Source organism: Ranitomeya variabilis, chromosome 2, assembly GCF_051348905.1.
Source record: "Ranitomeya variabilis isolate aRanVar5 chromosome 2, aRanVar5.hap1, whole genome shotgun sequence".
NCBI lineage: Eukaryota > Metazoa > Chordata > Amphibia > Anura > Dendrobatidae > Ranitomeya > Ranitomeya variabilis.
Genome location: NC_135233.1, coordinates 994,089,698 through 994,103,527, shown reverse-complemented (window position 1 = coordinate 994,103,527; position 13,830 = coordinate 994,089,698). Strand labels below are relative to the sequence as shown.

Sequence of the window (13,830 nt, the reverse complement as noted above, 5' to 3'; positions counted from 1 at the left end):
ATTAAATTAAAGGGTTAAATCCCGGAAAAAATTGGTATGGGCTCCCGCGCAATTTTCTCCGCCAGAGTGGGAAAGCCAGTGACTGAGGACAGATATTAATAGCCTAGAGAGGGACCATGGTTATAGGACCACCCCTGGCTAAAAACATCTGCCCCCAGCCACCCCAGAAAAGGCACATCTGGAAGATGCGCCTATTCTGGCACTTAGCCTCTCTCTTCCCACTCCCGTGTAGCGGTGGGATATGGGGTAATGAAGGGTTAATATCACCTTGCCTTTGTAAGGTGACATTAAGCCAGGTTAATAATGGAGAGGCGTCAATTATGACACCTATCCATTATTAATCCAATAATACGAAATGGTTAATAAAACACACACACATTATTAAAAAGTATTTTAATGAAATAAAGACACATGGTGTTGTAATATTTTATTATACTCTTAATCAACCTGAAGACCCTTGTCACCTGAAATAAAGTAAAAAAAACCAAACAACAATATTCCATACCTTCCGTCGTTCAGTCTTGTCCCACGCTGTAAATCCATCTGAAAGGGTTAAATCATTTTACACCCGGGAGCTCTGCTAATGCAGCTGTGCTCCTGCCTGTAAAACTTGGTGAATGAATGGAATGCAGGGGAATGTACTGTAGTTACCTCGAGTCGCGGTGATGCGCCCTCTGCTGGATGAACTCATATGAACTCGAGCGTGGGAAAATATTCAGAAAACTTCCCAGGCTTGAGTAAATATGAGTTCATCCAGCAGAGGGTGCATCACCGCGACTCGAGGTAACTACAGTACATTCCCCTGCATTCCATTCATTCACCAAGTTTTACAGACAGGAGCACAGCTGCATTAGCAGAGCTCCTGGGTGTAAAATGATTTAACCCCTTCAGATGGATTTACAGCGTGGGACAAGACTGAACGACGGAAGGTATGGAATATTGTTGTTTGTTTTTTTTTAACTTTATTTCAGGTGACAAGGGTCTTCAGGTGGATTAAGAGTATAATAAAATATTACAACACCATGTGTCTTTATTTCATTAAAATACTTTTTAATAATGTGTGTGTGTGTTTTATTAACCATTTCGTACTATTGGATTAATAATGGATAAGTGTCATAATTGACGCCTCTCCATTATTAACCTGGCTTAATGTCACCTTACAATAGCAAGGTGACATTAACCCTTCACTACCCAATATCCCACCTCTACACGGGAGTGGGAAGAGAGTGGCTAAGTGCCAGAATAGGCGCATCTTCCAGATGTGCCTTTTCTGGGGTGACTGGGGGCAGATGTTTTTAGCCAGGGGAGGTCCTATAACCATGGTCCCTCTCCTGGCTATTAATATCTGCTCTCAGTCAGTGGCTTTCCCACTCTGGCGGAGAAAATTGCGCGGGAGCCCACGCCAATTTTTTCCAAGATTTATCCCTTTAATTTAATAGCTAGAGACCCCAAATTTTACAAGAGACACTTGTTACATTAGTAAAGAGGAATATGCAAAAAAAGAAGGGACATGAGATGGTTTACTGTATGTAAACCATGTCTCATATCCTGTCGGATTTGTGAAGGAGATAGCAAAAGCCGGCAATTGAATTACCGGCTTTTCTGCTATCTAGCGCTGAATTAAATATAAATATATATATATATGTGCACCAAGAAAAACGCAACCAAGCGGCACTGTCCTGCCGAATTCAGACCTCTCTATGGGGATCACAGACGTGCAACCTGCTGTGCCGTTCAAGACTTCAGGTGCTCCTTCATGAAAAACAGTCTCTTAATCCAAAAACGTTTAGCAAGTACAAAAGATGAGGGCACTCACCCGTCTTCAATAAAACCAATTCCTTTATTTATGAAAAAACATCCAGAGGGTCGTTATGGCCGGGGGAGAGAGGGGGCCTCAGCCCGTGTGAGCAGAGGAGATGGACGACGGCCGTTTCGCGCTGTCCTGCGCTTCTACGGGTCGAATTGTGTATGGAACCGGCGGCGGATATAGTGCGCCTATCCGACACACCCCACCACTAAGTACCTCCCACACAACAACACGATACAATGAACACATATTAAAAACATTTGTTAAAAACAAGTGAGCTAATACATAGGCTTCTAGAATACGTATGTTACACATGGAGATTTATCATGCCACAGAATTATTAAACAGACAAATCAGATAAATCATTCTAACGCAACGATCATCCATTATATTACCTCTTGGCCGGGTACTACAACGCCCTCTAGAGGAATATGGACATATCGACCCTGTCATTGAAGCCAAGCGGACCCATTGCATTACTGCAATGGGTCCGCTTGGCTTCAATGACAGGGTCGATATGTCCATATTCCTCTAGAGGGCGTTGTAGTACCCGGCCAAGAGGTAATATAATGGATGATCGTTGCGTTAGAATGATTTATCTGATTTGTCTGTTTAATAATTCTGTGGCATGATAAATCTCCATGTGTAACATACGTATTCTAGAAGCCTATGTATTAGCTCACTTGTTTTTAACAAATGTTTTTAATATGTGTTCATTGTATCGTGTTGTTGTGTGGGAGGTACTTAGTGGTGGGGTGTGTCGGATAGGCGCACTATATCCGCCGCCGGTTCCATACACAATTCGACCCGTAGAAGCGCAGGACAGCGCGAAACGGCCGTCGTCCATCTCCTCTGCTCACACGGGCTGAGGCCCCCTCTCTCCCCCGGCCATAACGACCCTCTGGATGTTTTTTCATAAATAAAGGAATTGGTTTTATTGAAGACGGGTGAGTGCCCTAATCTTTTGTACTTACTAAACGTTTTTGGATATATATATATATATATGTGTCTCACTGACATATATATATATATATATATATATATATATATATATATATATATATATATATATATCTATAATATAACGCTGGGAGCGTCACTCTGTCCGAAGCCTCTATAGACTGCGCAAGCGCACGCGCCGGCGCAGTCTAGACCCCACAGAGCGACGCTCCCAGGAGATCGCGGTATGCGCAAACACTGAACGCACACCGCGATCTCCAACGGAGAAGCAGGGACCGCCAGGAGGGTAAGTATGATATATTTACCTGTCCCGTTCCTCCGTTGCGCGCTGCTCCTCCGTCCTCCGGTCCACATCCTCTGCCTGTGATGTTCAGAGGGCGCGATGACGCGCTTAATGCGCGCCGCCCTCTGACTGAACAGTCACAGCCAGAGGACCGGAAGACAGACCGGCGCGCAGCACTGGATCAGGGCCAGGTGACTATAGCAAGTGCCGGGGGCCTGAGCTAGCGGCGACTCCGGCACCTGACCCCCACAGCGCGCCGGTGTCCCCGACTGCTCAGGCCCCCAGCACCGCCGTGCACAGCCACCGCACCCAGCCACCGCACCCAGCACAGCCTGAGCCACCGCACCCAGCACAGCCTGAGCCACCGCACCCAGCACAGCCTGAGCCACCGCACCCAGCACAGCCTGAGCCACCGCACCCAGCACAGCTGCCCACAGCCACCGCACCCAGCACAGCCGCCCACAGCCACGCACAGCCGCCCCCACTCCGGACCGCCACGCACAGCCGCCCACGCACAGCACAGCCACATACAGCCGCCGCACCCAGCATAGCCACGCACAGCCACCGCACCCAGCACTGCCACGCACAGCTGCCGCACCCAGCACAGCCGCCGCACCCAGCACAGCCGCCCACACCCCGCACAGCCGCCCGCACCCAGCACAGCCTGAGCCACCGCACCCAGCACAGCCTGAGCCACCGCACCCAGCACAGCCTGAGCCACCGCACCCAGCACAGCCTGAGCCACCGCACCCAGCACAGCCTGAGCCACCGCACCCAGCACATCCGCCCACAGCCATCGCACCCAGCACAGCCGCCCACAGCCACGCACAGCCGCCCCCACTCAGCACCGCCACGCACAGCCGCCCACGCACAGCACAGCCACATACAGCCGCCACACCCAGCACCGCCACGCACAGCTGCCGCACCCAGCACAGCCGCCCACACCCAGCACAGCCACGCACAGCCGCCTGCACTCAGCACCGCCACGCACAGCTGCCCGCACTCAGCACTGCCACGCACAGCCGCCCACACACAGCACAGCCACATACAGCCGCCCGCACTCAGCACAGCCGCCTGCACTGATGGGGGCGCAGGATGGAGCAGCACATGACAGGGTGGAGCAGAACATGACAGGATGGGGGCGCAGGATGGAGCAGCACAGCCACCGCACCCAGCACAGCCGCCCGCACCCAGCACAGCCTGAGCCACCGCACCCAGCACAGCCGCCGCACCCAGCACAGCCGCCGCACCCAGCACAGCCACCGCACCCAGCACAGCCACGCACAGCCGCCGCACCCAGCACAGCCACGCACAGCCACCGCACCCAGCACAGCCGCCGCACCCAGCACAGCCGCCGCACCCAGCACAGCCACCGCACCCAGCACAGCCACGCACAGCCGCCGCACCCAGCACAGCCACGCACAGCCACCGCACCCAGCACAGCCACGCACACCCACGCACAGCCGCCTGCACTCAGCACCGCCACGCACAGCCGCCCACACCCAGCACAGCCGCCTGCACTCAGCACCGCCACGCACAGCCGCCCGCACTCAGCACAGCCGCCCGCACTCAGCACCGCCATGCACAGCCGCCTGCACTCAGCACCGCCACGCACAGCCGCCCACGCACAGCACAGCCATATACAGCCGTTGCACCCAGCATAGCCACCGTACCCAGCACCGCCACGCACAGCCGCCGCACCCAGCACCGCCACGCACAGCCGCCTGCACTCAGCACCGCCATGCACAGCCGCCCGCACTCAGCACAGCCACGCACAGCCGCCCGCACCCAGCACAGCCGCCTGCACTCAGCACAGCCACGCACAGCCGCCCGCACCCAGCACAGCCGCCCGCACCCAGCACAGCCGCCTGCACTCAGCACAGCCACGCACAGCCGCCCACACCCAGCACAGCCGCCCACAGCCACGCACAGCCGCCTGCACTCAGCACCGCCATGCACAGCTGCCCGCACTCAGCACCGCCATGAACAGCCACCCACGCACAGCACAGCCACATACATCCGCCCGAACTCAGCACAGCCGCTCGCACTTAGCACAGCCGCCCGCACTGATGGGGGCGCAGGATGGAGCAGCACATGACAGGATGGGGGCGCAGGATGGAGCAGCACATGACAGGGTGGAGCAGCACATGACAGGATGGGGGCGCAGGATGGAGCAGCACAGCCACCACACCCAGCACAGCCACCGCACCCAGCACAGCCACGCACAGCCGCCGCACCCAGCACAGCCACCGCACCTAGCACAGCCGCCCGCAGCCACGCACAGCCGCCTGCACTCAGTACCGCCACGCACAGTCGCCCGCACCCAGCACAGCCACGCACAGCCGCCCGCACCCAGCACAGCCACGCACAGCCGCCCGAACCCAGCACAGCCACGCCCAGCCGCCCGAACCCAGCGCAGCCGCCCGCACCCAGCGCAGCCGCCCACGCACAGCCACATACAGCCGCCCGCACTCAGCACAGCCGCCCGCACTGATGGGGGCGCAGGATGGGAGCACATGACAGGATGGGGATGCAGGATGGAGCAGCACATGACAGGATGGGAGAGCAAGATGGGAGCAGCACATACCAGGATGGAGACCATATACCAATATAAATGCTCGCCACCCGGGCGTAGAACGGGTTCAATAGCTAGTATATATATATATATATATATATATATATATATATATATATATATATATATATATATATATATATATATATATATATATATATATATATACACAGTGGGGCAAAAAAGTATTTAGTCATTCAGCAATAGTGCAAGTTCCACCACTTAAAAAGATGAGAGGCGTCTGTAATTTACATCATAGGTAGACCTCAACTATGGGAGACAAACTGAGAAAAAAAAATCCAGAAAATCACATTGTCTGTTTTTTTATCATTTTATTTGCATATTATGGTGGAAAATAAGTATTTGGTCAGAAACAAAATTTCATCTCAATACTTTGTAATATATCCTTTGCTGGCAATGACAGAGGTCAAACGTTTTCTGTAAGTCTTCACAAGGTTGCCACACACTGTTGTTGGTATGTTGGCCCATTCCTCCATGCAGATCTCCTCTAGAGCAGTGATGTTTTTGGCTTTTCGCTTGGCAACACGGACTTTCAACTCCCTCCAAAGGTTTTCTATAGGGTTGAGATCTGGAGACTGGCTAGGCCACTCCAGGACCTTGAAATGCTTCTTACGAAGCCACTCCTTCGTTGCCCTGGCGGTGTGCTTTGGATTATTGTCATGTTGAAAGACCCAGCCACGTTTCATCTTCAATGCCCTTGCTGATGGAAGGAGGTTTGCACTCAAAATCTCACGATACATGGCCCCATTCATTCTTTCATGTACCCGGATCAGTCGTCCTGGCCCCTTTGCAGAGAAACAGCCCCAAAGCATGATGTTTCCACCACCATGCTTTACAGTAGATATGGTGTTTGATGGATGCAACTCCGTATTCTTTTTCCTCCAAACACGACAAGTTGTGTTTCTACCAAACAGTTCCAGTTTGGTTTCATCAGACCATAGGACATTCTCCCAAAACTCCTCTGGATCATCCAAATGCTCTCTAGCAAACTTCAGACGGGCCCGGACATGTACTGGCTTAAGCAGTGGGACACGTCTGGCACTGCAGGATCTGAGTCCATGGTGGCGTAGTGTGTTACTTATGGTAGGCCTTGTTACATTGGTCCCAGCTCTCTGCAGTTCATTCACTAGGTCCCCCCGCGTGGTTCTGGGATTTTTGCTCACCGTTCTTGTGATCATTCTGACCCCACGGGGTGGGATTTTGCATGGAGCCCCAGATCGAGGGAGATTATCAGTGGTCTTGTATGTCTTCCATTTTCTAATTATTGCTCCCACTGTTGATTTCTTCACTCCAAGCTGGTTGGCTATTGCAGATTCAGTCTTCCCAGCCTGGTGCAGGGCTACAATTTTGTTTCTGGTGTCCTTTGACAGCTCTTTGGTCTTCACCATAGTGGAGTTTGGAGTCAGACTGTTTGAGGGTGTGCACAGGTGTCTTTTCATACTGATAACAAGTTTAAACAGGTGCCATTACTACAGGTAATGAGTGGAGGAAAGAGGAGAAGTTACAGGTCTGTGAGAGCCAGAAATCTTGATTGTTTGTTTCTGACCAAATACTTATTTTCCACCATAATATGCAAATAAAATGATAAAAAAAACAGACAATGTGATTTTCTGGATTTTTTTTTCTCAGTTTGTCTCCCATAGTTGAGGTCTACCTATGATGTAAATTACAGACGCCTCTCATCTTTTTAAGTGGTGGAACTTGCACTATTGCTGAATGACTAAATACTTTTTTGCCCCACTGTATATACCTATTCTATGTGTAGACATTTAGTCTACCTATTCTATTCTATTTTGTCAGTGTGATTTTACTGTACACCGCACTGAATTGCCGGCTTTTCTGAACACCGGTGCGTATTTCTCGCAAGTCACACGCATGGTCCGTGTGTAATCCGTAATTTTCCCGCCCCATAGACTTTCATTGGTGGATTTTTTGCGCAATACGGTGACAAATGCAGCATGCCGCGATTTTCTACGCCCGTAACATACCGTATATTACGGATGCGTAATATACGGCAGATAGGAGCTACCCATAGAGAATCATTGGGCTGTGTGCAATGCGTATTTTCTGGACGTATTTTCTGCGCTCATACGTCCGTAAAACTCGCTAGTGTGACGCCGGCCTACTATCTTATTGTTTCCCTGGCAGAATAAATCCCCCCATACAGGGCACACGGGAGGCAGCAGTATTATTAATGGTGATGGGCCTCGGGCAGAGGTTACATGGAGACCCCGGAGCTTACAGCTATTCCATCTGTAATTGGGGAAATTACTAAAGGCACAAGGAGAATCCGCGTGATGGAGTTACCTGTGTCTTCACGCGGACATCCGTCCTGGCTCCACATTCGAGCAGGAGCTGCACAGCGCTGACATCCGCAGCTTTAACAGCAAAGAAAAGTGCCAACATAGGAATGCTGCATACATTAGGGTCAGCGCCTCGCAGGAGAAGCAGGTTCAGGGTCGATCTTAGATTTTTATTCCTAGGACAATAAAATATTATTTATTTATAAATAAGTCATGAGTCATCGCCCGTATGTAAGTGGCCCTATAGATTGTGTAGGCGAGGGATAGGAAATGTCAGCAGGTAGGAACGGGTAAATAAATAGTTGTCCAGGTTGGGAAAAATAGTTTTTTTTTTCCCCCAAAAACAGCACCACACATGTCCACTAGTTGTTTTTGGCAATGCAGATTGGCTCCTTTGAAGTGGTTGCAATGCCACATACAACCTGTGAACGAACGTCCTCCTTAAAAAAGGATATAGTGGTTATTAGGGTTACCTGGGACATTTAAGTCATCATATATGGGTATTGTCGGACAGTACTTGTAAATACAAACAATTTAGCTATTTACTGTTTATTAAAGTGTTCAGCCGTTCTTGAGATATATAACTTTTCTTTTGTATACAGCTCGTTGCCTTAGAAACCGACCACCACTGCTAGAACTCAGAGCGTGCACAGTGCTCACCAGCTCTTTTCAATTCACTTTTTAAATGCTGTTTTGAAACTCGCCAGTATCCCTGTAGATCGGACGATCCAACCAGCTACTGCGCGGCACTCGCAGGCTAAACAGCAGAGGTGGTCGGTGTCCTAGGCAATCCGCTATGAATGATAGGAAAGAAAGTTAGTAATATTTAACAAATGGCTGCAAATTTTAATAAGTAGTAAATTGCAAATGTGCTTGTTTTTACAAGTACTACTTACTATCTCACAACATCCATACACGAAGATGAGAATAACCCCTTAATGTTCTATCTTTTCATCAATAATCAATAGGGTTGGGACCCTCACCAATAAGCAGACCTTCAGACACTGTGCTGTGTGTATGTTCATGGCTGTGACTTGTAGTGCAGCTCAGCCAATCACAGCCAGCACCAGGTACGAGTACATCTATATGTATGGAGCTGCACATACAATGCAGGAGCTGCAGGGATTTTTGCCGACAATTCATTCTGCTTATAGTTAGGTGGCAGGGAATGTTTAAGGTGATAAATCTCCAATCGATCATCCACTGATGGGTGTTAAGAAGTGCACATCAGAAATTTGGATACCCTCCTTAAAGGGATTGTATCAGTAGGATAAACCCTCCTAAGGCATCTATATGGGCATGCAGGTCATAGGAAGCTGAAATAAATAATACCGTAATATCTGCGATCCAATGTCTTATGCCAGAGAAATCCACATTTTTCTTATATGTAAATGAGCTGTTAAGATCAATGGGTTGGAAGTAGATCTCCCAGAGAATCTGCCTCCAGAGGAGGTGTTACCAGTGTGAGACATGTAATGGCTGCTTATAAAATATGAACCACACCATCAATGATAGTACAGATTTGGCACTGCCTCCCATACCTATGATGATCAGGGGCGGAATCCGCTTCCTCACTTTCTACACTTGCTGCAGTTTTGGAGCTCACAGACGTGTGGTGGGATTCGTCAGATAATGGAGATATTTCACCATTCTTCTCCGGATCCATTTCATTCCCAGCACAGTTCTCGTTTTTAGACCTGTCCAATGCAACGTTGCTTTTTTCTTCCTATATTAGTTAAAAGATGTTAGAATAAGGTTAGTAGAAAATGTAGACAGCCGCCATACTTTTACCTGCCATACTGTTACCCGCCATACTGTTACCCACCATACTGTTACCCACCATACTGTTACCTACCATACTGTTACCCGCCATACTGTTACCTACCATACTGTTACCCGCCATACTGTTACCCGCCATACTATTATCCGCCATACTGTTACCCGCCATACTGTTACCTACCATACTGTTACCCGCCATACTGTTACCCGCCATACTATTATCCGCCATACTGTTACCCGCCATACTGTTACCTACCATACTGTTACCCGCCATACTGTTACCCGCCATACTGTTACCCGCCATACTATTATTCGCCATACTGTTACCCGCCAAACTGTTACCTACCATACTGTTACCCGCCATACTGATACCCGCCCTACTCTTACCCGCCATACTGTTACCGCCATACTGTTGCCCGCCATACTGTTGCCCGCCATACTGTTACCCGCCATACTGTTACCTACCATACTGTTACCCGCCATACTGTTACCCGCCCTACTCTTACCAGCCATACTGTTACCGCCATACTGTTGCCCGCCATACTGTTACCCGCCATACTGTTACCCGCCATACTGTTACCGCCATACTGTTACCCGCCATACTGTTACCGCCATACTGTTACCCGCCATACTGTTGCCCGCCATACTGTTGCCCGCCATACTGTTACCCGCCATACTGTTACCGCCATACTGTTACCCGCCATACTGTTACCCGCCATACTATTACCTGCCATACTGTTACCCGCCATACTATTATCCGCCATACTGTTACCCGCCATACTGTTACCCGCCATACTGTTACCTACCATACTGTTACCCGCCATACTGTTACCCGCCCTACTCTTACCAGCCATACTGTTACCGCCATACTGTTGCCCGCCATACTGTTGCCCGCCATACTGTTACCCGCCATACTGTTACCTACCATACTGTTACCCGCCATACTGTTACCCGCCCTACTCTTACCAGCCATACTGTTACCCGCCATACTGTTACCCGCCATACTGTTACCCGCCATACTATTACCTGCCATACTGTTACCCGCCATACTATTATCCGCCATACTGTTACCCGCCATACTGTTACCCACCATACTGTTACCTACCATACTGTTACCCGCCATACTGTTACCCGCCCTACTCTTACCAGCCATACTGTTACCGCCATACTGTTACCCGCCATACTGTTGCCCGCCATACTGTTACCCGCCATACTGTTACCGCCATACTGTTACCCGCCATACTGTTACCCGCCATACTTTTACCGCCATACTGTTACCCGCCATACTGTTACCCGCCATACTGTTCCCCTCCATACTGTTGCCCGCCATACTGTTACCCGCCATACTGTTACCCGCCATACTGTTACCGCCATACTGTTACCCGCCATACTGTTACCCGCCATACTATTACCTGCCATACTGTTACCCGCCATACTATTATCCGCCATACTGTTACCCGCCATACTGTTACCCGCCATACTGTTACCTACCATACTGTTACCCGCCATACTGTTACCCGCCCTACTCTTACCAGCCATACTGTTGCCCGCCATACTGTTGCCCGCCATACTGTTGCCCGCCATACTGTTACCCGCCATACTGTTACCTACCATACTGTTACCTACCATACTGTTACCCGCCATACTGTTACCCGCCCTACTCTTACCCGCCATACTGTTACCGCCATACTGTTGCCCGCCATACTGTTACCCGCCATACTGTTACCTGCCATACTGCTACCCGCCATACTGTTACCCGCCATACTAATACTGTAGTGGGTCAGATTTATCAGTACTGACAACTTAAACTGGACAGCCTGAAAGTTCTCCTGATTTATCATAGCGCTTTATGCTCTTTGCCATTTGCTGGAAAAGGTGCAGAAAGTATCTAAAACACTTCATAAATATGGTGAAAATCATGAAAAAGTCTTTTTTTCAAGCACCAATCGTTTAGCTTAGTAAATCTCCCCTTTATTAACATTTACAGCATTGTATAGAAATGTATAGGGCCCTCTGGGTGCTGCACGGACTATTGGACAAGGTGCAGCAACTATTAGGCAGGGACCTGGATGACACTATGTGCTCGCCATATTATTAGGCTAGGTGCAGACAGCCGTGTATTCTCTCATCTGAGAGAATCGGCCCGATTATGAAATCACACTCTGATCAGAGTGTGATCATAGTGTTATCAATTCTCTCGGATGAGAAGATGGAGAAAAAAATGTCTTCACGTTCTTCATTCTGCCAGTGCGTGGAAATCAGACTGCACTCAGATGTCATCCCAGTGCAGTCTGATGGTTTCCACGCATTCACGGACTTCCATGGCTGAGTGCGGTCTGAATATTGGATCAAACTCAGGCATAGAGTGATGTTTTGTCAGATGGCACCTTGACCGAAAATATAGCAATGTATGCAAGTCCTTAATCTGTGTCCCCTGTGCCACTATGTGGTTAAGGCACCACTCCAGTATTTTTATCCAGCTCTGGAGTGGTGCTTTAAATGTAAGCCCGCCGCCCCGGTCATAAACTCACCCTCTGGCAGCTTCACCGCTTTTCGGCATCATCTTGTGACAGTAGCTTCTGACAAGCAGGAAGTCAGACGTTACGTCACAAGCTCTCAATACAAGTCTATGAGCGGCAGAACGAGGCCAGAACAAGGCTCAAGTAGACTTTTATTGAATAGTGACCTCCGCGCCGCTCCATGAAACACCGGAGTGTGCCGACACGTCACTTTTCGCTGAAGACTGACGGAAGCGACGCTGGAAAAGGATGAAGGCAGCAGCTGAGTATGAGACGGGGGGCAGGGGAATCATATTTAAAGCGCCACTCCGGTGGTGCAATAAAAAACCGCTGGAGTGGTGCTTTAATAGATTATTCCTACATAATTTAGAATTTATCCTTGAAAACACCACTGCGCCCTATTAACACAAATAAACTATAAACATAGGCCTCTATTCACCAGTGAGGCCTCATACAGACATCCATTTTTCACTTCTGTGTGTTTTCACAGAGAGAGCACATAGAGATTATATCCTATGGGGATGATCACATGTCCGAAAAAAAAAAATTACGGAGTCATGTCTGGTTGTGATGGGAGCCACATGTCAAAATTACCTATATAATTCTATGGGTCCATTCTCATCATGGACACGCAGACATCCGCAAGATGTCCGTGATTAACAATGGAATGTATAGGAAATGATTTGCAATTCATTTTTTTATATGACAAAATCATAATATTATGTAATATTTCAAGCATATAATAAAACGGCCTCCGGTATCAGCACTATGCACAGGTCAGACGTTCTTCTGCCCTCCATGTACGGTCCATTGACTTGATGAATACCGGTGCGGTGGCGCTGACAGCACTGATCGCTCGGGATCACACTGCTTCTTATACGAGGGTGTGGGAAATAATCCTCACCTTGTACGAGGGGAGATTTCGCTCAGCCACGTTAGGCCAGAATGACTTTGTGCTGTAGAAGAGCATCAGGCACAAGGACAAAGCAGGGAGCCCCTCGTCATTCCTCCTGCTAACATCCGCTCCATTGTCGAGAAGAAGGTTAATGACGTTATTATGGCCATTTACCTGAAAGAAGACTGGTTAGCACACTAGATGGCAAAGCACGCACATCATTTATAGCATAAACATCGCTTGTCTGCTTCTATAACAAAGAGGGGAAAATGGTAAAAAAAAAAAATTAGGAAGTTATAAAAAAAAAATAAAATTGTCCTATGTCGCTATTTCCTGAGAGCTGCAATTTTTCTATGGATGGAGATTTGAGGAATTGTTTTTTGCTTGTTTGTTACCATTTTGGGGTATATACAACGCCTTGATTGCTTCTCATGGTTTTAGGTGCAATGATAAAGAAAGAGCAATTCTGATGTTTCAATCTAATTTTGCATTATGGAGATTAACGCGCTGGTAAAATAATTTTACATTTTTTGCAGACGCAACAATACCAAATATGTTTATTTTTCATATTTTTTTTATGTCTTTATTCTTAAAGGGGGCAAATGCGGAGTGATTTAACTTTTTTTTTGCATGTGTTGTAACGCTCCGAATTCGTTAACATTCCTATTTTTCAGTTGTTGTTGGTATT

At 48.7% G+C, this 13,830-nt stretch overlaps 1 protein-coding gene across 2 annotated transcripts in view; it reads right to left on the bottom strand.

Moving 5' to 3' along the window:
- The window catches only part of ANKMY1 (ankyrin repeat and MYND domain containing 1), a 91,111-nt gene that overhangs the window by 32,961 nt on the left and 44,320 nt on the right, over nucleotides 1–13,830 (bottom strand). For both annotated transcript variants that reach the window (XM_077291109.1, XM_077291108.1), the window contains exons 6-8: nucleotides 13,152–13,316; nucleotides 9,491–9,675; nucleotides 7,954–8,125 (exon numbers count right to left, since the gene is read on the bottom strand). In XM_077291109.1, the coding sequence (XP_077147224.1) occupies nucleotides 7,954–8,125; nucleotides 9,491–9,675; nucleotides 13,152–13,316 (522 nt within the window). The remainder of the gene's footprint in view (nucleotides 1–7,953; nucleotides 8,126–9,490; nucleotides 9,676–13,151; nucleotides 13,317–13,830) is intronic.